The 24,738-nt window shown below is 38.5% G+C and overlaps 1 protein-coding gene across 2 annotated transcripts in view; it reads left to right on the forward strand.

Annotated features, from left to right (window-relative positions):
• The window catches only part of COL24A1 (collagen type XXIV alpha 1 chain), a 417,618-nt gene that overhangs the window by 378,216 nt on the left and 14,664 nt on the right, over positions 1-24,738 (forward strand). For both annotated transcript variants that reach the window (XM_063697321.1, XM_019023728.4), the window contains 4 exons: positions 13,127-13,162; positions 13,271-13,297; positions 23,114-23,179; positions 23,791-23,959. In XM_063697321.1, the coding sequence (XP_063553391.1) occupies positions 13,127-13,162; positions 13,271-13,297; positions 23,114-23,179; positions 23,791-23,959 (298 nt within the window). The remainder of the gene's footprint in view (positions 1-13,126; positions 13,163-13,270; positions 13,298-23,113; positions 23,180-23,790; positions 23,960-24,738) is intronic.

Here is a 24,738-nt window from a genome sequence, read left to right on the forward strand (position 1 = left end):
CTCAAGGAAATAAGAGAGGACACAAACAAATGGAAAAACATTCCATGCTCATGAATAGGAAGAATCAATATCGTCAAAATGGCCATACTACCTAAAGTAATTTATAGATTCAATGCTATCCCCTTCAAGCTACCAATGACTTACTTCACAGAATTGGAAAAAACTACTTCAAACTTCATATGCAACCAAAAAAGAGCCCACATAGCCAAGACAATCCTGGGCAAGAAGAATAAAGCTGGAGTCATCACGCTACCTGACTTCAAACTTTACTACAAGACTGTAGTAACCAACACAGCATGGTACTGTTACCAAAACAGATATATAGACCAATGGAACAGAACGGAGGCCTCAGAAATAACACCACACATCTACCACCATCTGATCTTTGACAAACCTGACACACACAAGCAATGGAGAAAAGATTCCCTATTTAATAAATGGTGTTGAGAAAACTGGCTTGCCATATGCAGAAAACTGAAACTGGACCCCTTCCTTACACCTTATACAAAAATCCACTCAAGATGGATCAAAGACTTAAATGTAAGACCTAGGACCATAAAAATCCTAGAAGAAAACCTGGGCAATACCATTCAGGACATAGGCATGGGCAAAGACTTCATCTCTGAAACACCAAAAGCAATGACAACAAAAGCCAAAATTGACAAATGGGATCTAATTAAACTAAAGAGCTTCTGCACAGCAAAAGAAACTATCATCAGAGTGAATAGGCAACCTACAGAATGGTAGAAAATTTTTGCAGTCTATCCATCTGACAAAGGGCTAATATGCAGAATCTACAAAGAACTTAAACAAATTTATAAGAAAAAACAACCCCATCAAAAAATGGGCAAAGGATATGAACAGACCCTTCTCAAAAGAAGACATTTATGCAGCCAACAGACATATGAAAAAATGCTCATCATCACTGGTCATTAGAGAAATGCAAATCAAAACCACAATGAGATACCATCTCACACCAGTTAGAATGGCGATCATTAAAAAGTCAGGCAAGAACAGATGCTGGAGAGGTTGTGGAGAAATAGGAACGCTTTTACACTGTTGGAGGGAGTGTAAATTAGTTCAACCATTGTGGAAGACAGTGTGGCGATTCCTCAAGGATCTAGAACTAGAAATACCATTTGACCCAGCAATCCCATTACTGGGCATATACCCAAAGGATTATAAATCATTCTACAATAAAGACATATGCACACGTATGTTTATTGCGGCACTATTCACAATAGCAAATACTGGGAACCAACCCAAATGTCCATCAGTAGTAGACTGGATTAAGAAAATGTGGCACATATACACCATGGAATACTATGCAGCCATAAAAAAGGATGAGTTCATGTCCTTTGCAGGGACATGGATGAAGCTGGAAACCATCATTCTCAGCAAACTATCACAAGATCAGAAAACCAAACACCACATGTTCTCACTCATAATTGGGAGTTGAAAAATGAGAACACATGGACACAGGGAGAGGAACATCACACACCGGGGCCTGTCGGGGGTCGGAGGCTAGGTGAGGGATAACATTAGGAGAAATACCTAATGTAGGTGATGGGTTGATAGGTGCAGCAAACCACCATGGCACGTATATACCTATGTAACAAACCTGCACGTTCTGCACATGTAACCCAGAACTTAAAGTATAATAATAATAATTTAAAAACCCTATGTGGTAGATTGCAGTGAAATCTGATAAACCCTAAAGATGTTTAAGAACCCGCCAATCACTTCTTCCCGGATCACTGTGTGAAATGGATTATTTGCCTTGCCAGGCATCAGGAGATGGGATATGGGTTTTCTTCACCAGTGGCAGAACAAAGGGACTGCCAACTCGCTTTAGGCATATACCCACTATGTCCAGTCAGCACCAAAGAGATCTGCAATGCAGAGGCAAATCATTAGTTGCATATCAGCCAGTTAGAGACAATGATGAGAGGATGGGCAAAAGGTACACAGCACTTTTGTGACCAAAGTAGCTTATACTGGCCCTACTTCCCTCATTTCTAGGATGCCAATTCTTCCATGCTAAAGAAGATGTGTTGTAAAGGGGCCACTTCTTCAGCAGAGATCATGCTAAGCTTATTTTTTAATAAGTTTTTTATTGTATAGATTTAACATGATGTTATAGGATACATATAGATAGTAAAAAGGTTATTTATAAGCAAGTAATTTGATTATAAGTAATTTTTTTAGCAAATTAACGTATTCATCTCACATGATTACCCATTTTTTTGTTTTTTTTAATTGCAAGAGAAGCTAACATCTACTCACTTAGCATGTGATCCATGCCAAACTTATTAAAGCAGCACCATAAACAGAGGACAGACATGGAATAAAATGAGGGAGATTGAAACCAAGTACGTAAGGCCCATGAGAATAAACTTAAATATAGCAGTAAAGTCTTGATTAGAAGGTAATGAGATTACATAGTGACAGCTGAGACTTTTTTTTTCATCTTAGGGTATGCTTGAGACTCAGAATAATTAAGTTACAGTTATATTAACTAGCTAAAAAGGAGAAATTATGTTATTTCAGATAGCCTAAGAATCACAAAAGGATATTTAAATCGATGTGTTCAATTTGTAGAAATGTGATCCTCACCTTTTCTCAGCAGATTTATTGTAACAGGAAGCAAGAGCATATGTACACAGTGAAGCTATATTTCCAAGGAAGACTGAAAGAGGGAAGGGAAAAGCAGGGAGGCTTGGAATTAGCCCATGTTCCATATCAGTGTGGCTCTGCATGCCTCCCCAGTATCCTCTCCAAGTACTGTGGCTGGGACATAGTTTCCATCAGGATTAGGAAGCCTGAAGTACCTACGGCAATGTCACAAGCATTTCACATGAAAAAAAAATTGAGTGGCTCTGTGATGGATTACAAATGCAATAGATTAAGACTGCCATCTTAGGTTGTAGTGATAGAAATATGGCATGCAGTATAAAGCAGGTAGTGGTACCAGTCATGCTATCCCCAAAGAAAACATGGACAACATTAAAGCACATTCAGAGAAGGGGAAGGATCTGGGGGAACCTATGTCCTGGTAGGACCAGTTGAAATATCTGGGATGGTTAGCCTCTACCAGATTCTGCAGCCTGATTATATCCCTCTCCTTGTTCTTTCTTCTCTCGTCGCACTTCCTGGCTTTTGTACCTGTTATTTCTCTACCATACCCTTTATGTATGGTAGAGAGCTCCTTCTGATCTTGACATTTTGATTTAATGAACACTTCTCGGGGCAGGCATGCTAATGTTTTGACCCCACCCTACTCCCACCCCTGGACATAATACCTAGCCCTCAGGACCTAGTACAATGCCTGGCACGTGTTCTTCAGTTTTGTACTTAAATGTCCTCTTATCCTGACTAGCCTGTGTGAATAGCAGTGCCCCCACCTTCCTGAGACGCCTTATATTCCTTCTACCTGTGTCTCTACCAACTGACATAGTACATATTTATTTGTTTTTTGTTGTTGTTTATTGTATTTTTCCTCACTAGAATGTAGCCTTGAAGACACACACATTGTAACTGTTGATTTTTGTTTTAATGCTGTGTCCCTCACACCTGGCAGTGCCTCTCGTATAGTTGGCATTCAATAAATATTTAATGAATTATTGGTAAATGAATTAGACAAAATTGAGGTGTTGGATCATAATAGTTGTCTTCAAATATTTGAAAGGTTATCTTATAAAAGAGAGGATAGATACAATATGAGTAACTCTAGAGGATAAAATTTAAAAGACTTATTTATTGAATTGTACTTTTGGTTTCTGTGCTCAGCTCCCTGAGAGAAAGTGAGCTCCATGAAGGCATGAGATATATTAGATACCACCTAGTACCTACCTACCATCGTTGTTACCACCTAGTACCCAGTCTATTATAGCACCGGACACATAATTAACACAATAAAAACTTAGTGACAAAGTTAATAGAATACTGAGGCTAATTTCAGCTCCGTGTAATAATGAGCTGTCTAATATAATAATGAAAACTACACAAAAAGATCATTTTGCAAGGTAATAACTACCTTTCACCAAAGCCTACTGACCATCTCCCCAAGTTACTGGACTGGTATTCCTGCACTGAGTAGGGAATTAGAAGAGATACCCATAAAGTTCTTTCCAGATCTGAATATGTGTGATTCTACATAAAAGAAAAAGAAATAAGCCGCCCCCCGCCACAAAAGAACTAACAAAGCCATAGAACATAAAGAGTTCTTTAGAGATTAATTCCCGTCAGCTGTAAATCCTATTCTCAATCCATCTCTCATTCTTCCTCACTGGCATCCTTGTGCAGGTGATCATGATATCCCTCCTGGACTCCTGGTTTCTTGTCATTTCTTCCACTTTTCTCCCACTACAATCTATTCTCTACATAGCAAATAGAGTGATATTATTAAAGAATAAATCAAATTATATCATTCTCCTCTTTAAAAACCTCCCTATGACTTTTTCTTGCACTTAGAATAAAATCTAAGCTTCCTTGCCTTGATTTACAATGCCCTACATGAACTGGCCCCTGTTTGCCTCTCCAGTGTCCTGATGTACCATTTTCCACCTGCCACCTACACTAACCTCCTTTCTATTCTTAGGAATATGCCTTTTTTTAACCTAGGAAATTCTTTCATATACTCTTCAAATGACTAATTTTATCTCAATATTCAGGTCTCTGCTCAAATACCATCTTAAAGAAGTCTTCTCAGACCATTCTGTCTCATCATTTCCGGTCATTCTCTTTCACCTGCGTCTTGTTTTGTTTTCTTCGTAATAGCACTCATTGCAATTATTTCCTGTCCCCTCCACTAGAATGTAAACTTCATGAGAGTAGGGAACTTTGTGTGGTACACAGGTTATCAGTGTCTAGAACAGAACTTGCCATGTAATAGGTAATAGTTGATAAATGAATAATATGCCCTAAAATTAAAAAGTGAAACACTATTTCCAGTTCTAGCCTGGTAAAGTAGCATTTCCTGAATTAACATGCTTTTTAGAGTTTTTAGTCTGCGGGTTATCATGCTTCTCTTCATAAATAAGGTGCAAACTTCCAGTACCCAAGGGAGATGGGAAATAGGCACAGTGGCATTTAGAGTAGGCAACTAAATATGCTGTTAAAAAAAAAAAAAAAAAAAGGATTAACTGGCACATTACAATTATGAGTTTATTCTGTTTTATTGTTGAGTAACTGATAACTGATACTAAATACCTTTTTAATCACTTCTTTTCCTTTGATTCCATTATAATTTAAGGAGCTTTATAAAGTTAATCTTTTAATTCCTGGAGATCATTCTGCAATTATCATAATCCATAAAAATGTGCCGTTAAACCTTTTCTCCTTTGTTTTATGGAAAAGCTTGGTAACATTTCTTACACTTTCATTGGAATTTTTCAGTACATTCTACCAGTTTGTTTTCTTTAAGGAGGCAGTTTAAATAATTGACTGGCTAAAGACGCCTAATTGGTTACTGTCTTTCAGAATGTAATACATTCACGGAGGTCATTCTCAGAAAATGCTAGTAAATGGTGCATTTTTGGAATGGATTTTATTAGCTAAGACCTATTGTATTGAGACAAATAAGAGACTTAAGTCTTTGCACAAAGATCAGAATCACAACAATCTATCAAATTGGTTTATCAATCTTATTATTATTATTATTATTTTTTGAGACGGAGTCTCACTCTGTCACCCAGGCTGGAGTGCAGTGGCGCAATCTTGGCTCACTGCAAGCTTCACCTCCCGGGTTCAAGCGATTCTCCTGCCTCGGCCTCCCGAGTAGCTGGGACTACAGGCGCCCATTACCACATCTGGCTAATTTTTTGTATTTTTAGTAGAAACGAGGTTTCACTGTGTTAGCCAGGATGGTTTGATCTCCTGACCTCGTGATCTGCCTGCCTCAGCCTCCCAAAGTTCTGGGATTACAGGCGTGAGCCATCACGCTGGGCCTCAATCTTATTTTAAAATTTTCCATGGAGGAAAATTTATTAAACTATGAATTTATTAAACTGTGCTCTCCTTACCAAGTTTTATACCTAAATATAACCAAAAAAATGACCAAAGCATGATTCAGTGACTTTAAAAAAATGCAAATAAGTTTACAGCTCATTATACAACACATGAAAAGTAACTCCTTTATTATAATTTGGGTTTCTTGATTAGAAAACTTCATGTCTTCTGTAATTTAACATTGTAAACTCTAGTATTGATCCCAAGTAGGTCCTTTCCACCACTGAGAGAGCTGATTCTGTATGGCCATTTATGAAAGAGTTATTTTTCTTTCTGTTCTATACTTGCTCCCGGTCTGCCTGCCTATGGACTGTTTTTAAAATGATTCATATATATTTTCTTTTTCTTTTTTCTTTTTTTTTTTTTTTTTTTTTGAGACAGAGTCTTGTTCTGTTGCCCAGGCTGGAGTGCAGTGGCATGATCTCAGCTCACTGCAACCTCCACCTTCTGGTTCAAGTGATTCCCGTGCTTCAGCCTCCTGAGTAGCTGGGATTACAGGCGTCCAGCACCACACCCAGCTAATTTTTTTTCTATTTTTTTGTAGAAACGGGATTTCACCATGTTGCCCAGGCCAGTCTTGAACTCCTGGCCTCAGATGATCTGCCTGCCTCGGCCTCCCAAAGTGCTGGGATTAGAGGCATGAGCCACTGCACCCAGTCCTATTCATATATATATATTCTAAACAGAGCCAGAGTTTTATGGCATCCTAAGGAAACCTAGCAGATAGCATGTAGAATTCTCTACTCTTCCTCTACTTCAAAACTGTTGTGTTACTGCCAAATAAATCCTGAAAGTTTACAAAAGTTCCTACTTTCTGTGAGACCCGAAACACTTAAAACACAATTGAGTAAATTTTAGAGTAAGTAATGCAAAGAGGACTGCTGGAAATAATGGGATACAATTAGTAAAAATTTAACTTAAGTAAAATTCTAAGTAAAATTTTAACTTATAGCAGAAATGATATCCTAGTGTCAGATATCGGCAAATGATTTTTTTTCTGTCTTGACAGAGTCTTGCTCTGTCACCCAGGCTGGCATGCAGTGGTGCAGCCATAGCTCACTGGAGCCTCGAAATCCTGGGCTCAAGCAATCCTCCCACCTCAGCCTCTCAAATAGCTAGGACTACAGGTGCGTGTCATTGCACTTGGCTAATTTATTTATTTATTTAATGATTTTTTTTTTTTCGGTAGAGACAGTGTCTCCCAGTGTTGCCCAGGCTGGCCTCGAACCCTGTCCCCAAGTGATTCTTCTGGTCTCTGCCTCCCAAAGCCCCGGAATTACAGGCATGAGTCACTATACCTGACCTGAAAATAATTTTGACAAAATGTCACAACTTGAATCATATAACTTACAGCTATAGAAATAATAAAAAAAAAACAGAGAACAATCTCAGCATGAATTTTCAGATCAGCTGCTTCATATTTATAATATACTATTTAATGAAATCATAAAATATTGAAACATCCCATTGACATTTTCTCTAATATTATCTCTAAGTTAATATGTCTTCACAGTTCTTGATTAGCAGTTGTCTTATTTGCCTCCAATTTGAAAGTGAGAAGGATGGTTTCTGCATTAGAAGGAAAAACTAGGATATGGGAAATAGGTCCTAAATATTAACACAGTAAGCATTTAAAGCATATATATGTATGTATTTCTTTTTAAAATTCATAAATAGTATAAATCATTCATTAAAAAATATCAAACTTTTTAAATTCAAGAACACTTACCACTACATTTGCACAGACTGTAAATTTTAAATTCCCAATCTGTATGCTTGTGTACACCTTCTTTATCCAGATAAAAAACATGAGGTAGGTCATGCAGAAGCACATGCCTGTGGTACCAGCTACTCAGGGATGCTAAGGCAGAAGAATTGCTTGAGCCCAGGAGTTCAAAGCCAGCTTGGGTAGCATAGCAAGACTCCCGTCTTTAAAGAAAATTTAAAAATTAAAAAAACACACATCAGGAAGAAAATTGATAAAAGTCTTGAAAATCATAATTCTAAAGTGAACCTTGGAGATTATCTTCACTAGACCTATTATGTTACAATTTAGATATCTGAGGTCCAAATGTGCAGCAGTTCACTTAAGACCATATAGCAAATTAAGTTACAAAGCCAAAACCAGAGCCCAGATTCCCAATTCCTATGTGATTGTGTTTTTCTATAAATTATAATGCCTCTCAAAAAAAGAGGGTTAGGAGGTCTTGGTAAGGAATATGGTGTGTGTGTGTGTGTGTGTGTGTGTGTGTATCCTCCACCTAGATCAAGAGTAGCCCAGCTATCACCCGCATGACAACTTGAAGAGTTTATGTTCTTATTTGCAGTCACACCCTATGACTTGTGATGCTCACTCATTCCATTCTAATTACATTACTATCTAGTTAATCTTATTTAATATTACTAAATTCTCCTTTCAAACCAATGAATCTCAACCAGGAGCCATTTGTCCCCCTACTACCCTAGGAGACAATTGGGGGAAAAGAATCAGATGTTAGTGGCATCTAGTGGGTAGAAGCTAGGGATGCTGCTAAACATCCTACAATGGAAGCTCCTCAGTTTATAAATGAGAAAAGGAAGCTCTGTGCAACTGAGCCAGCCTAAAATAAAGATCATGAAGCTAAATCAAGATTGCATTTACATAAGGGAAATGACATAAAGGAAATGACATTAGGAAATGAAATAAAAGAATTTACAAAAAGGAAGACTAACATACTCAAGTTTAAGGATATGCACTTACACATATTTTTAAAGTATACTGATGAAATATGTCACTTTTGGAGGATCGTATGTAAATTCTGGGATAAAGTGGATAGAGAATCTTGTTTTCATAGGAAGTGTTTTTACTATAGCCAAATAACCACCATAACCATTCAGAGTAATTTGGTTCCCCTTTAGAAAATTAACATAGATGGCCAGGCACAATGGCTCATGCCTGTAATCCCAGCACTTTGGGAGGCCAACGCAGGTGGATCACTTGAGGCCAGGAGTTTGAGACCAGCCTGGCCAACATGGTGAAACCCCATGTCTACTAAAAATACAAAAAAATTAGCCAGGAGTGGTGGCGCACGCCTGTAGTCCCAGCTACTCGGAAGGCTGAGGCAGGAGAATCACTTGAACCTGGGAGGCAGAGATTGCAGTGAGCCGAGATCGCACCACTGCACTCCAGCCTGGGAAACAGAGCGAAACTACGTCTCAAAAAAAAAAAAAAAAAAAAAAAGAAAGTAAAAGAAAATTAACAGAGACAATCATAGTGTTGTTATAAACTACTTTACTTACTTAATTTTATTTTTTGAAGACAGAGTCTCACTCTGTCACCCAGGCTGGAGTGCAGTGGCGTGATCTTGGTTCACTCCAACCTCTGCCTCCCGGGTTCAAACAATTCTTGTGCCTCAGCCTCCCGAGTAGCTAGGACTACAGGAGCGCACCACCATACCCGGCTAATTTTTTTGTATTTTAGTAGAGATGGGGTTTCACTATGTTGCCCAGGCTGGTCTCAAACTCCTGAGCTCAGGCAATCCGCTGGCCTTGACCTCCCAAAGTACTGGAATTACAGGTGTGAACCGCCGTGCCTGGCCTATAAACAGCTTTATATAGAATAGACAGTGAATCACTTCACCTTAATGGTGTATTAGCTAGAGTAATAAAAAAGAACTAATAAAATGTTATATTGTTGGAATCATATTTTTTTAACTTGGCTACTTTCCCTATTCTATGTGGTTACATTGGGGTTGCCCTGCCCTATCCTGGTGGGTTTGAAGTATTTTGTTTGATCATATTTGTGATCTGACTTGTTCTGAATAATAAGCTGAAATGAACTTTATAAAATCAGCAGTAGAAATTGTTTCTTATTTTTCTATGATAAATTCCTCTTTTGAAGTCAAAGGTAAGATATGTATTTTGTACTGAACCATCAGTGATATTTTCCAAATGTCAAAAACTTGCTAAGTGGAATGGACTATTGCAACTGTTTATTATTTTTACATTGTTGATCCAAAATGGAGAAGCAGACATAACCAATTTCACTTTGAGCTTCTGTATATTTATTTATTTTTTTTCTTTTTTTTTATTTTTATTTTTTATTTTTTATTGATCATTCTTGGGTGTTTCTCGCAGAGGGGGATTTGGCAGGGTTACAGGACAATAGTGGAGGGAAGGTCAGCAGATAAACAAGTGAACAAAGTTCTCTGGTTTTCCTAGGCAGAGGACCCTGCGGCCTTCCGCAGTGTTTGTGTCCCTGGGTACTTGAGATTAGGGAGTGGTGATGGCTCTTAACGAGCATGCTGCCTTCAAGCATCTGTTTAACAAAGCACATCTTGCACCACCCTTAATCCATTCAAACCTGAGTGGATACAGCACATGTTTCAGAGAGCACAGGGTTGGGGGTAGGGTCACAGATCAACAGGATCCCAAGGCAGAAGAATTTTTCTTAGTACAGAACAAAATGAAAAGTCTCCCATGTCTACCTCTTTCTACACAGACACGGCAACCATCCGATTTCTCAATCTTTTCCCCACCTTTCCCCCCTTTCTATTCCACAAAACCGCCATTGTCATCATGGCCCGTTCTCAATGAGCTGTTGGGTACACCTCCCAGACGGGGTGGTGGCCGGGCAGAGGGGCTCCTCACTTCCCAGTAGGGGCGGCCGGGCAGAGGCGCCCCTCACCTCCCGGACGGGGCGGCTGGCCGGGCAGGGGGCTGACCCCCCCACCTCCCTCCTGGACGGGGCGGCTGGCCGGGCAGAGGGGCTCCTCACTTCCCAGTAGGGGCGGCCGGGCAGAGGCGCCCCTCACCTCCCGGATGGGGCGGCTGGCCAGGCGGGGGGCTGACCCCCCACCTCCCTCCCAGTCGGGGTGGCTGGCCGGGCGGGGGACTGACCCCCCACCTCCCTCCCGGACGGGGCGGCTGGCCGGGCGGGGGGCTGACCCCCCACCTCCCTCCCGGACAGGGCGGCTGGCTGGGCGGTGGGCTGACCCCCCCACCTCCCTCCCGGACGGGGCGGCTGGCCGGGCAGAGGGGCTCCTCACTTCCCAGTAGGGGCGGCCGGGCAGAGGCGCCCCTCACCTCCCGGACTGGGCGGCCGGCCAGGCGGGGGGCTAACCCCCCTACCTCCCTCCCAGACGGGGCGGCTGGCCAGGCAGGGGGCTGACCCCCCCCACCTCCCTTCCGGACGGGGCGGCTGGCCGGGCGGGGGGCTGACCCCCCCACCTCCCTCCCGGACGGGGCGGCTGGCCGGGCGGGGGGCTGACCCCCCCACCTCCCTCCCGGACGGGGCGGCTGGCCGGGCGGGGGGCTGACCCCCCCACCTCCCTCCCGGACGAGGTGGCTGCCGGGCGGAGACGCTCCTCACTTCCCAGATGGGGTGGCTGCTGGGCGGAGGGGCTCCTCACTTCTCGGACGGGGCGGCTGCCGGGCAGAGGGGCTCCTCACTTCTCAGATGGGGCGGTTGCCGGGCGGAGGGTCTCCTCACTTCTCAGACGGGGCGGCCAGGCAGAGACGCTCCTCACTTACCAGACGTGATGGCGGCCGGGAGGAGGCGCTCCTCACTTCCTAGATGGGATGGCGGCCGGGCAGAGACGCTCCTCACTTTCCAGACTGGGCAGCCAGGCAGAGGGGCTCCTCACATCCCAGACGATGGGCGGCCAGGCGGAGACACTCCTCACTTCCCAGACGGGGTGGCGGCCGGGCAGAGGCTGCAATCTGGGCACTTTGGGAGGCCAAGGCAGGCGGCTGGGAGGTGGAGGTTGTAGCAAGCCGAGATCACGCCACTGCACTCCAGCCTGGGCACCATTGAGCACTGAGTGAACGAGACTCCGTCTGCAATCCCGGCACCTCGGGAGGCGGAGGCTGGCCGATCACTCGCGGTTAGGAGCTGGAGACCAGCCCGGCCAACACAGGGAAACCCCGTCTCCACCAAAAAAATACGAAAACCAGTCAGGCGTGGCGGCGCGCGCCTGCAATCGCAGGCACTCGGCAGGCTGAGGCAGGAGAATCAGCGAGCTTCTGTATATTTAAAAGGCTATCTCCAATGTGACATTTCTGTCAGCTACCGTGCAGTTTCTGAGATATATGCATTGGTTGACAATTAAATGAATGGATGATGTTAAAATTAACTAGTATTAACTAGTATTAATTTTGACTAGTATTAAAATTAACTGGTATTAATTTTAACATCATTCATTCATTTAATTATGTACAAGTTTTGTACATTCTCTGCTTAAACCTGTAATCATAAACCAGATAAACTGAGACATGTCTAGCAGGCACAGTGTTGGAGTACTCTGATCTTTTCAAGTTACTATGTATTGTTTGTTCTAGCTATCACAGTGTATTTAGGATTAACAGCTTTGGCAATACAAGATGCTTAATACTAAGTCAAGCATGGTGTCAACATTATCCAAAACTTAGCTGAAGATAAGTGTTGCTTTGCCATCTTTTAACCATAATTGGAGTTGAGTCAATATAGTCTTAACATTTAGCTGAACATCTAAGTTACTTTTGAACAGATATACAGGGCCTTTGAGCATTTTTAACAGTAATTACTCTTGCTTCCCTTTGAAAAATGTCAACATAACTTTTGACATTTTGCGATACACCTTTTCACTTTTCTAATTTCTAAATTAATACTAATTAATTTTAACATCATTCATTCATTTAATTATCAATAAAAATGGAGAAGTATTATTTTGGAGAGATTTTCAGGTGAACTCAACAGGAGTTAGTAACCAGTTTACAGGTAGATAAAGGAAATTAATGTGTCTAAGAACACCGAAGTTTCTATATTTGATGATTAGGTGGATGGTAGTTAGAAATAACAGGAAAAACATCTTTAGACAATACTAACATTTTAAAATGTTACATTTATAATAGTTTATTAAAATGAGTAAATTCAGTTTCTAATAATATCGATAAACAGGAAAATAAATATCCAGCTTGTTTATGAATATGGATGATTGCTAAGTACCACAGCATATAACTTTAGAATACTAAAACAATTTTAAATTGTATGACTTGCCTGGCACGAAAGGCAGTTACAGAGGTTGAATATTAGTTATCTTGCTTATACCCAACCAAAAGTATAATATATACGTCTTGTGTTTGTCTCCATTTCTTCCAGGGTCCTCAAGGACCAAGAGGTCAACCAGGGCCTCCAGTGAGTTGGTTTTCATTTATATCTGTTTACCATTGATGCTTATATGTTTGCCTGGTTTAAGATGTCTACTAAATAAATGTGTATTTTTTTTAATTTGCTGTGTTCTAGGGTCCACCTGGAGCACCAGGCCCAAGAGTAAGTTTGCTTGGTTTGATTTTGTTTTGTTTTATCTTAGTATGTCATATTAACTTTTTAAATATTCTTCTGTTAACTCTCTATTAAAAGGTATCCCTTTTGGATACCTCTGTTCTTTTTTGCTAACCTGATACAGGGCTGGCCCAGCTACACAAACATGAAATCCAAGCCTCAGACTTCTTATTTATAAAATGGAGATGGTATCTCCTGCTTTCTTGGGTGGTTTCAAGTGTTGAGTAAGAAGTAAAGCATGCAGCACATTGTATAATACATAATAAGCACTTGAAAAACTAATTATCTCCATTTCTTCCTGATTCTACATCTTCACTCTCCTTTTTTAAATGTTCTCTTTTTGCCAGCCAGGGTTATCCACTTCTTTGATTTACATGAAGTAAATCAAATCTTTCTCAGTTGCTGGTAACTCTGGAAGCCATCAGACTTCTCTTATGTTTGCTTATTATCTAACTACTATGACCCAAAACTTGCTACCCTTATCTCTGAGGCAATGTTTATGTTGCTTCTGCTATTCTCGTGCCCTCTGATATTCTAAGTTTGATTTTCCTTATGCTTTGTATCCACTCTCATATTCCGCAGTCTGTTTGTCTTCCTGCTCCCTATGAAAGGTCTCTCTCCATCCGCAACCTCACCCACACCCCACTCCTCCAGCCTCCTGGTCAAATACAGTGGTCCTTGGTCACATTTTCTGCCTAACATGGATCTACTGTTCGCTACACCATCCCAAACAATAGTCAGTCCTATGCCATTTAAGCCTTCTTATTTCACATGCTGCTCTGATGTCATTTAGATCTCTGCTAGTTCTAGGTGGTGGTTTCCTGTGGTCTACTCTCAGCAGATCAGGAACTCTTCATTTCCCTCAGCTTTTCATTGGGGCAAGGAATAACTTCCAGGCAAAGTGCCACAAGGAAGACTATCCCCTTGAAAACAAGAGACCCATTTATCTGTGATTTTAAAAAATCACTTCCCCTTTCTGGCCTTCTGACTAACGTGGAGGGAAACTCTCCCTGTGTGGACATCAATAAGAATGTCTTTCGGCCGGGCATGGTGGCTTGTACCTGTAATCCCAGCACTTTGGGAGGCCGAAGTGGGTGTATTACCTGAGGTCAGGAGTTTGAGACCAGCCTGGCCAACATGGCAAAACCCCAGGCATGGTGGCACATGCCTGTAATCCCAGCTACTCAGGAGGCTGAGGCAAGAGAATCACCTGAGCCCGGGAGGCAGAGGTTGCAGTGAGCTGAGATCATGCCACCGCACTCCAGCCTGGCAGAGCAAGACTCTGTCTCAAACAAACAAACAAACAAACAAACAAAAAACAATGTCTTTCTCCAAGTCTTCAAATCACTTTCCACCTGTTTATTCTTCCTTTCCTCCTGGATCCCCACAATGCATGGATTACAAGTACCCTCATTAATTGCCTTCCCAAATTATAATGACTTTGATATATCGTAGCTCCCTTCTCAAGAAAGAACAAGTTCAAGTTCTAAAGGATCATACGTCATTGGCAAATTAAAGAAATGTTTAGTGGAAATTTTCACATTTAAGTGCCAAACTGTGTGACACATATCCCTGTCTCACTTGGAAAATGTATGTGTTCCTACACAGCCAAAATAGAGTAAGACATGAGAGGTTTTTGCTCAGAGCAAAATGTGGATTAAAATATGTATACACTTCGAGAAATTAATCAGGAAGATTAAGTAAGAAAATACATGTGTTGAATACATTATAACTACTCAATAAATGCTAGTTTCTTTGTTTCCTTCTTTTCTCCCTTTTCCTCCTTTCTGTATTCCTTCTTGGCCAATATGAAAACAGATTTCCATATATAATGCTGTTTTCCTGGAACTTGCAGAGTCCGTTGTAGGAAAATAACATTGAGGATAAGATTTCTAGACTAGGCGTCTAAATGACAATAAGACACCTACACATTCTTTCTAAAGTCAGCCTCCATGAAACTTTTCTTAATTCCATTCCCTCATCACACTACAAGATAGAACTGATCACTTCCCCTTCTTTGTTCATACTCATTTATTTTCATGTTTGTCTTTTCTGTTGTGAACCCTCTGAAGACAGAGACTACTTTTTAAATTCTCCTTCCATTTAAGCTCTTAATAAATGTTGAGTGCATGCTTGCATGAATACAAAAAAGGCAACATCTCAGGAAATTTTAGTGGGAATCTTCTAAACTAGATTTCACTTGGAGAGAAACAATGTCTATAAAAAAATAGACTCATAGAACTAGAGGTCCTCTCAGTAATTATTAAGCAGTTATTTCAGACTTTGAGTTGGGATTCATTGGTCAGCGGATCATAGGACCAATTTAGTGAGTCTCATTCAGGATTATTTTTAGAGCAAATGAAATAGAATAGAAAAAAATGGGGGAGGGACTGCTTAATAGATATGGAGTTTCTTTTTGGGTGATTAAAATGCTCTGAAATTCGATCATGGTAGTGGTTGAACAACGTTGTGAATCTACTAAAGAGAACTGAATTGTATATTTTTAAATGACTAAAATAGTGAATTTTATGTTATATAAATTTTACCTCAATTTAAAAAAAATCAGTACATCATCATCAGTAAGAATAAATATGGTTTTACAGAACTTTTTAAGGTTAAATATATGTATGTTTGTGTGAATTTTGTCATGATGTAAAAATGTATTTCTTACTGTGGGTCAAGATAAGTATGAAAACTTCTAATCCAGTCCAGCCACATCTTTATAAGACCTATGAAACTAAAGTAACTTGCTCAGTTCTCTAAAGTGGAATAGCTAAAAGGAAATGTTTCAGGAAAAGGAATATGTATTGATGGTGAATTTGAATGTGAGGATAGGGTAATGACCAGACCTCAGTGTGTATGGTAAGGTATTTAGAAATGAACACAGAAGTATACCATATGATGTCAAAGTTAACCAGAAATGATTAGTAGAATAAAGGGAAGAACAGGGTGTCTATATGTGTCTGTGTTTGGTGTATATGATGGAAATAACAATCGTTAAAAATCATTAAATGAGAGAAAGAATTCCCAACTGATGTATTCCAATTAATAGGTCAACTGTAGAACCTGGATTGGTGAATTAAGAAGTGGCAGCTGCTATTATATACTGGTTCTCTAGAATCAGCAAAAACTTCCATCATAAAGAGGGGTGTGACCTGAAATGAGTTCCTATTTGGTCAGCATTTTCACCATCCAGTGATCTTGAAACTTTAGACATATGAAAAAATAACGCTTCTCTTCAAAATACTGAGGTGCCCAGACTAGATCTGCTCTTCACTCGAATGATTTGGAGAGAATTATGAAGATTACATTCTCCCAAAATATAATGAATCCTGCTGTCTAATTCCCCTCATTATTTCACACTCACTAGTCACAACATATAATCAATCTTTATTCTCTGTTTTCTATTTTACATGCATGTTTTTGTAAATATTGAGTGATTTCCATGTAAGAATATGTTCTCTCCAACTAGAGTGCCTGGAAGAAGTTATTTTTCCTTATTTGATCCCCTCACTGCACCTAATGAGAGATTTATACTTCGATGTGGGCACTTAGATGTGACTGAATGACTTCCCAGGCAAATCCTCTTAATACAATTTCTCTGACCCTGCCTTTCTTAAAGTCTGCCTGTGGGGGAAAAAGTCAATAAATTCAACAGATTGATTGACTGCTATGTGCCAGTCATGAGCTAGGCTTTGTGAATACCTTGGGGATTCTAGGAATATGGAGATTGTCAAGAAAATTTTTGAGTGGCCAAGTGTTATGAAATTTCTTTTCTTTCTAATACCTGTTGGGAAAAAAATGCCTTTTTATTGAGTTGTCGCCTGCACTGATGGTGTTTAAAATTGCTGGTACCTTAGCATGATTAAAGCATCAAACTCTACACTACTAATCTACTAATAGTCGTTGTATTATTTACTGCCACACACAGAAAATCATAGTGATGCCAACTAAGAATATCCTGTGATTTATTCATCTTGCCCTTTGTTGGTGAGCATCTTTTTTTCAGTTTTTTTAATTACACATAGTACAAATGTCCTGTCCATATACATATCATTTTGTAGAATATCTAGGGGACAAATTGCCAGAAGTAGGATAGTTTGGTCTAAGGGATAATGAGCATATTTACTTGTTATTTTTAATGTTGGCAAGATATACATAACAAAATTTTGCCATTTTAACTGTTTTTAAGTGTAGAGTTCAGTGGTATTAAGTACATTCACATTGTTGTGCAACCATTACTACCCATGCCTAGAACTTTTTTTGTCTTCCAAAACTGAAACTCTGTACCCATTAAGTAATAACTCTCAATTCCTCCCTTTACCCAGCCCCGGCAACCACCATTCTACTTTGTGTCTCTATGAATTTGACTACTCTAGGTACCTCATATAAGTTAAGTCATACAATATTTGTCTTTTTGTGACTGGCTTATTTCACTTAACGTAATATCTTCAGGGTTCATCTCTGTTGTAAGCGTATATTCGAATTTTATTTATTTTCAAAGCTGAATAATAGTCCATGTAGTACATATACCAGATTTTGTTTATCCAAATGGACACTTACGTTGCTTCTACCTTTTGGCTATTGTGAATAATGCTGCTATAAACATTGCTGTACAAATATCTGTTGGAGTCTTCACTTTCAATTCATTTGGGTATATACCTAGAAATGAAACTGTTGTATCATGTAGTAATTCTATGTCTAAATTTTGAGAAACTGCCATACTGTTTTCCATAGCTGCCACACACTTTACATTACCACCAGCAGTGCACAAGATTCCAGTTTCTCCACATCCTCACCAACACTTGTTATTTTCTGGTTTATTTTTTCTATAACAGCCATCCTAATGGTTGTGAAGCGGTATCTCATTGTGGTTTTCACATGCATTTTCCTAACGATTTGTGGTGGTGAGCATATTTTCATGTGTTTATTAGACATTTGTATTTTTTTTTTTTTTGAGACAGACTCTTGCTGTGTTGCCCAAGCTGGAGTGCAGTGGTGCGATCTCGGCTCATGGCAACCTCTGCCTCCCAGGTTCAAGTGATTCTCCTGCCTCAGCCTCCCAAGTAGCTGGGATTACAGGTGCCCTCCACCACGCCTGGCTAATTTTGTATTTTTAGTAGAGCTGGGATTTCACCATGTTGGCCAGGCTGGTCTCGAACTCCTGACCTCAAGTGATCTGCCTACCTCGGCCTCCCAAAGTACTGGGATTACAGGCGTGAGCCACTGTGCCTAGCCTCTCCTTTAGAGAAATGTCTATTCAAGTTATTTGCCCATTTTTTGAATTGGGTTGCTTTTTTTTTTTTTTTTTTTGGTTGTTAGTAAGTTGTAGAAGCTCTTTAAATATTCTAGATATTAATCCTTTACCAGAAAGACAATTTGCAGTTATTTTTTTCCATCCCTTGGGTTGCCTTTTCACTCTCTTTATAGTGTCCCTTGATGCACAGAAGTTTTTTTTTTTTCTGATATAGTCTAATTTATCTACTTTGTTCTCTTGTTGACTGTGTTCTTGGTATCATTCCAAGAAATCATTGCAAAATCAAATGTTATCAAGCTTTTCCTATTTGCTTCTAATAATTTATAGTTTTACCTCTTATGTTCAAGTCTTTGATTCATTTTGAGTTCATGGTATAACTCATGATGTAAGTTTTTTTGTACTTGATGTAAGTTAAGGGTCTAACTTCATTCTATCCCATGTGGATATTCCATTTTTCCAGCATTGTTTGTTGAAAAGACCGTCCTTTCTTCATTGAATGGTCTTAGCACTCTTGTTGAAAATAATTTGATCATAAATGAGAAGGTTTATTTCTGAACTCTCTATTATATTTCATTGGTCTTTATGTCTGTCTTTATGACAGTACCAACTGTTTTGATTACAGCAGCTTTATAGTAAGTTTTGAAATCAGGAAACATGATGCCTCTAACAACTTCTTTTTTCAAAATTATTTTGGCTACTTGGGGTCTATACTATATGTTATATTTACTATATTGTAACTTCTACTACTGCTCTTTATTTCTTCAGGTGGATTCAAGTTTCTGCCTAATATCCTTTACTTTAGGCCTGAATGACTCCCTATAATATTTTTCTAGGGAAGGTATGTTAGTGATAAATTGTCTTGGTTTTTATTTAACTGGGAATATATTAATATTTCCTTCATTTTTAAAGGAGAGTTTTACTGGAAATAGAATTCTTGGCTGACAGTCTTTTCTTTTAGCACCCTGAATATATTATCCTACTGCCTGCTCACCTTTATGGTTTTTTATGGGAAATTAGCTGTTAATCTGGTTGAAGATCTCTCGGACATGATGAGCTTCCTCTCTGCTTTCAGAATTCTCTCTTTGTCTATAGCATTAGATAGTTTGATTATGATGTGTCTGGGAAAGTTTGTGGAACTTCTCAGATGTGTAGGTTAATATTTTTGCATCAGATTTGTGATGTTTTCAGCCATTATCTCTTTATATATTCTTTGTGCCTCCTTTTCTCTCTCCTTCCCTTCTGAGACTCTCATCATGCATATGTTGGTAAGCTTGACAGCGTCCTACAGATCTCTTAAGTCTCTGTTCACTTTTCTTCATTTTTTTTTCCACTCCTCAAACAGGATAATCTCAATAAACCTGTCTTCAAGTTAACTGGTGCTTACTTCTGCCTATGGAAATCTACTGTAGAGCCTATCTAGTAAATTTTTATTTCAGCTATTGTACTTTTTAACTTCAGAATTTCTATTTGGTTCTTTTTTCTAAAATATATGTGCCTTTATTATATTCTCTACTTAGTAAGACATCTTTCTCATACTGTCCTTTAGTTCTAAAGACATGGTTTTATTTCATTTTTTAACTTGCCTAAGAGAGAATTCTGGAAGGCTGTTATTCCACCACTTTTGCTGTCTCCTAGATTTCTTATCTTCTTTAAATATCTTTTTAATATTTCGTATGATGAAATGGAAGAACATATAAAGTATATATAGTGCACACTGTAGTGATTGCTTCAAAAGCACTGTGCAGCTATTTGAGTTGCAAACCCAACTAGCCAGTTTTATCATAGAGTACCATTTTTTATTGACAGACTACCAGCATTATTAAGACATGAGTAGTTCACAGATATTTTCTTGAAAATGAATGAAGTTAGCCTGCCATTTCAAGGAAAACAACTGACAGAATTTGATGCCAGTGAGAAATTTCAAGCTCTCAAGCAAAAATAAAAATTAGGGAAAACATGTATTTATCACTGAGGATTTGACAGATTCCCAGTACTTATGTTTTCCTGATAAGTAACATTATGTTTTCCTGATGATGTTAACAAATGTAATTTTTGACATTAAAGAATGAGCTGTATCTGTGTTTGGAAGACCTGCATAATTCCATAAATCAGTATTTTCAGAATGATCAATATATTATGTTAATAAAGTCTTGTATAAGCAAAAGACCTATGAAAGTATAAAACAGACCAATAGATTTTAGTATAAAAGTACAAAACGTTCATTGAGGTGGGTTCAGTTTTCCCACAAAAACTAACCTTTAAGAAACTACCACTTATCAAGTTTTGGTATAAGGTATAATATGAAAGAAGAAAATCCATAATTATTTGAAAAACATGACTTAAATACTTTTCTTTTTTCCTACTACATATCTCTATTAGGCCAGATTTTCTTCACAACTAGTTGAATACAAAAACAAATATGAGAATTTAGCTGTAATCTATTAATCCAGACATTACAGAAATGCACAAAAGTGTAAAACTGGGTGACCCTTCTCATTAATTTTTTTGTTTTGGAAAATATAGTTAATTTTTATAAAAATATTTATATTAACATATAATGGGTTTGTTGATATTTTAAAGCAATTGACACATGAATAGTTTTAAAATTTATTTTGGTTTCTACTATAGTCAATATCAAAAGTTGGCCGGGCACGGTGGCTCATACCTGTAATCCCAGCACTTTGGGAGGCCAAGGCGGGCAGATCACCTGAGGTCAGGAGTTTGAGACCAGCCTGGCCAACATGGTGAAACTCCATCTCTACCAAAAATACAAAAATTAGCTGGGTGTGTTGTCGCAAGCCTGTAGTCACAGCTACTTGGGAGGCTGAGAGGCAGGAGAATCGCTTGAACCTGGGAAGCGGAGGTTGCAGTGAGCCGAGATTGCACCACTGCACTTCAGCCTGGGTGACAGAGCGAGACTCCATCTCAAATTAAAAAAAAAAAAAAAAAAAAGTTATAATTCACATAAACAAAAAATTTGTAAGGCCTCTAATAATAAAGGAATCCTTTATTAAAAGTGCAAAAGGATTCTGATTCTGTAGAGTTTGAGAACCACTATGCTAGGTTTTCTAATTAAAACCCTTAATCACCAGCAGGGGACCAAGTGAACAACATAAAGGTGGCTATGGTTTAGCACTTAATTCAGTTTCCCATATTTAGTGCCAATATTTTTGTGTGACCCATATCCAAAATCTGCTCATTCACACAAGCAGGATGGTCATAATTATTTAATCTGCAGAGAATATTTTAGGTTTACCCTCTTTGCTACTTGAATAGTCCATGCTCCTTCTGTCTCATGGCCTTTGTGCCAGGTTGCTGCTTCTGCCTGGAAAGCTCTCCTACCCCTTCTCCTAACAATTCTTATTTATTCTTTGGATATCAGTTCAAATTTTACTACCTCAGGGAAGCCTTCCCTGACCTATTCCTTCCAACCTCTTACATTTTCCAGATTTGATTAATTTCTCTAATTTCTCTCATAGTTTCGTGCACTTTTCTTTCATAGCATGTATCTCAATTGGTAATTAGGATTTTTGAGATGATTTAATTATTGCCTATCTCCTCTCTAAATTTAAGTTCCATAAGGGCAAGTTTCTTTTTTGTTTACCATTTTATCCTCAATATATATCACAGTGTTTGGCAGTATATATATGCAGAATGAGTCAATTATTTTCCAATATGAACAACACATGCTGAAGCAAGGGAGAGTACATTTTATTGATTATTCCATCATTTTAAATAGTTTTTCAAACTACCAACCATGAGCTATGAGATATCTGTTGAATACAGTTTCTATTATGCAGCCTTCAAGTAAAAAGATGTCTTCACAGTACAATGACTGAAAGAAATTAAATTGCTTGTTTCACTTACACAGATGCCATTTCCCAGAACCTTCTCCCAACTCATGCTTCATTGTTCTAAGATAATTTTTTTAAAAGAATTACAAAAAAAAAAGACTTTTACTAATGGTTATGCTCGGTCTTTTTCTAAAAATATATTTTATTAAATGCAAGAGGAGATTGATTTCATTCTGTATTATTTCTTTTGGGACTCATGGTACATTTTCCAACTTCAGAAATTATTTTTAAAACCGCAGAAGTATCAGATTAAATTAATGTGGTGACTACCTCAGGACAGTAGTATTTTATTCTACTCCTTCCAAGAATGTAACTGTTAAAAATTACTACAGTTATTTATTCTTCACTTTACAATTTATTAACTGAGAGGATCATATTTTATTCTCTTCCATTTGAGGAACTTTGTGTGTATGTTTTCAGGCAACAGAAACAAATAGTTTTTCATCTGAGGACTGTAGATTCTGGTTCTATTTTAATTAGGAAACGTTTGAGATTTGGATGAAGGTGGCATATTGTCCTTTCAGATAGCCAGGCAATATTTGCGAAATCTGTCTAACCATAAGAGTTACAGAACCCCTTCAGATAATAAGTCTGGTATACTTTAACAGCAGTGCTTTCAGAATTTACAGCCTTTACTTTAGGGCACTCAGTGTTGATCTTATTGCTAATCTCAAATGGTTTTGTTTTACACAGAAGCAAATGGATATCAATGCTGCTATTCAAGCCTTGATTGAATCAAATACTGCCCTACAGATGGAGGTAACATATCTGGTTTTATTTATATTGGCACTGTCTCTCAATATACCAGTTAAACAGAGAAAATTTTTGGAGGCCAAAATGTGACATTATCTCAAAGATTGTATTTAAAACAGATTGAAAATGTGAAACCATTCTCAAGAACAAAGTAAGTGATTTTGGTATAATTAAACAGAAATATATGCATAGGATGTTTTGTAAGGAAAACATTTAAATCAAAAATGTAGTACTGTTATTTGTAAGGAATTTGGTACTATCCAAGAAAGTAGTTAAATGAGGCTAGCCATGTTTCTTAAAATGAGATATATATATTATCACTACTCATTTATTTTATTTAAACTCTAATGATTCAATGTGTAATTTAAAAAACATAATACAGTAGACATAGCAATTCTTATGTTAGCTTGAAAACTAAACTTGCAAATGTGAATTTAACCTCTTTAAAAGATTAAGGTTATTAAAGCATACACATATGCCTATGCTTAAATATAAACTGTTCTTTACATTCTACTCACAACTTACTACACATAATGGAAACACATTCTTCTCCTGCCTTGGCCCATGTTGGTCCTCAGGAGTTTTTTGCTTATATAATTCTTATGATGACTTGGCAGAGCTACCAGAATACTGAAGTGACTTTAATTGACCACAGTGAAGAGATATTCAAAACCCTGAACTACCTTAGCAATTTATTGCACAGCATCAAGAATCCTCTTGGCACACGAGATAACCCAGCACGAATCTGCAAAGATTTACTTAACTGTGAACAAAAAGTATCAGATGGTAAGTTCTTGGTTACCTCAAACTCTGATAGCGAATTTCATTTCATCATTTCAGTGTGTTTGAGATTTGTAATGTGTTCACTCCAAATCATAGTTAGTTTGATAAAACCCTGGCAGAAGCCATTTTAATGTCATCAAGAATAAAATTCTCTATGAGGGAGACATGCTTCTGATGTCATCCACCCCTAGCTATATCATTTGCTTATATTTTGTACTTGGTATGTAGCATATTCATATTAAAAATTAAGATAGGTAGGCCTGACCTTTGCATTAACAGACAGTAGCACTCATCAGAACTTGGTAAGTCAGGACTACCAAAGTTAGCAACATAAATAAATATATTATAGCATCTCCTTCACCATACTCCCTAAAAGTCTAGTTTTTTTTTTAATACAAAATGGAATTTAAATGTCGCCTTCTAGAATTGATGACCATGAAGATGGGAGCGGTTTGTCATTCTTGGAAGTGTCTAATCTCAACACAGATGCCCCGATTTCATTAGCCAGAGGTGCAAAAATGAATTTAGATTAGAACAATCAAGGAAAGGTTTTAAATCAAGAGGAGTAAGTCATCAGTTAAACAGGGGAAACCTTGTCTGCTACAAACTCTAGTTTTAACACAATGACATGTTTGAAAAAAAAATGTATGATTTGAAAAGTGCTGATGTGAAAAATGCTGATTTGAAAAAGCTATGTTATGTTATTCTGTGGTCATTTTAATTTTGTTTGTACATACACATCTCACATACATGCACTCACACACACACAAACACGCACATAC

The sequence above is a fragment of the Gorilla gorilla genome, chromosome 1 (genome assembly GCF_029281585.2).
Source record: "Gorilla gorilla gorilla isolate KB3781 chromosome 1, NHGRI_mGorGor1-v2.1_pri, whole genome shotgun sequence".
Taxonomy (NCBI): domain Eukaryota; kingdom Metazoa; phylum Chordata; class Mammalia; order Primates; family Hominidae; genus Gorilla; species Gorilla gorilla.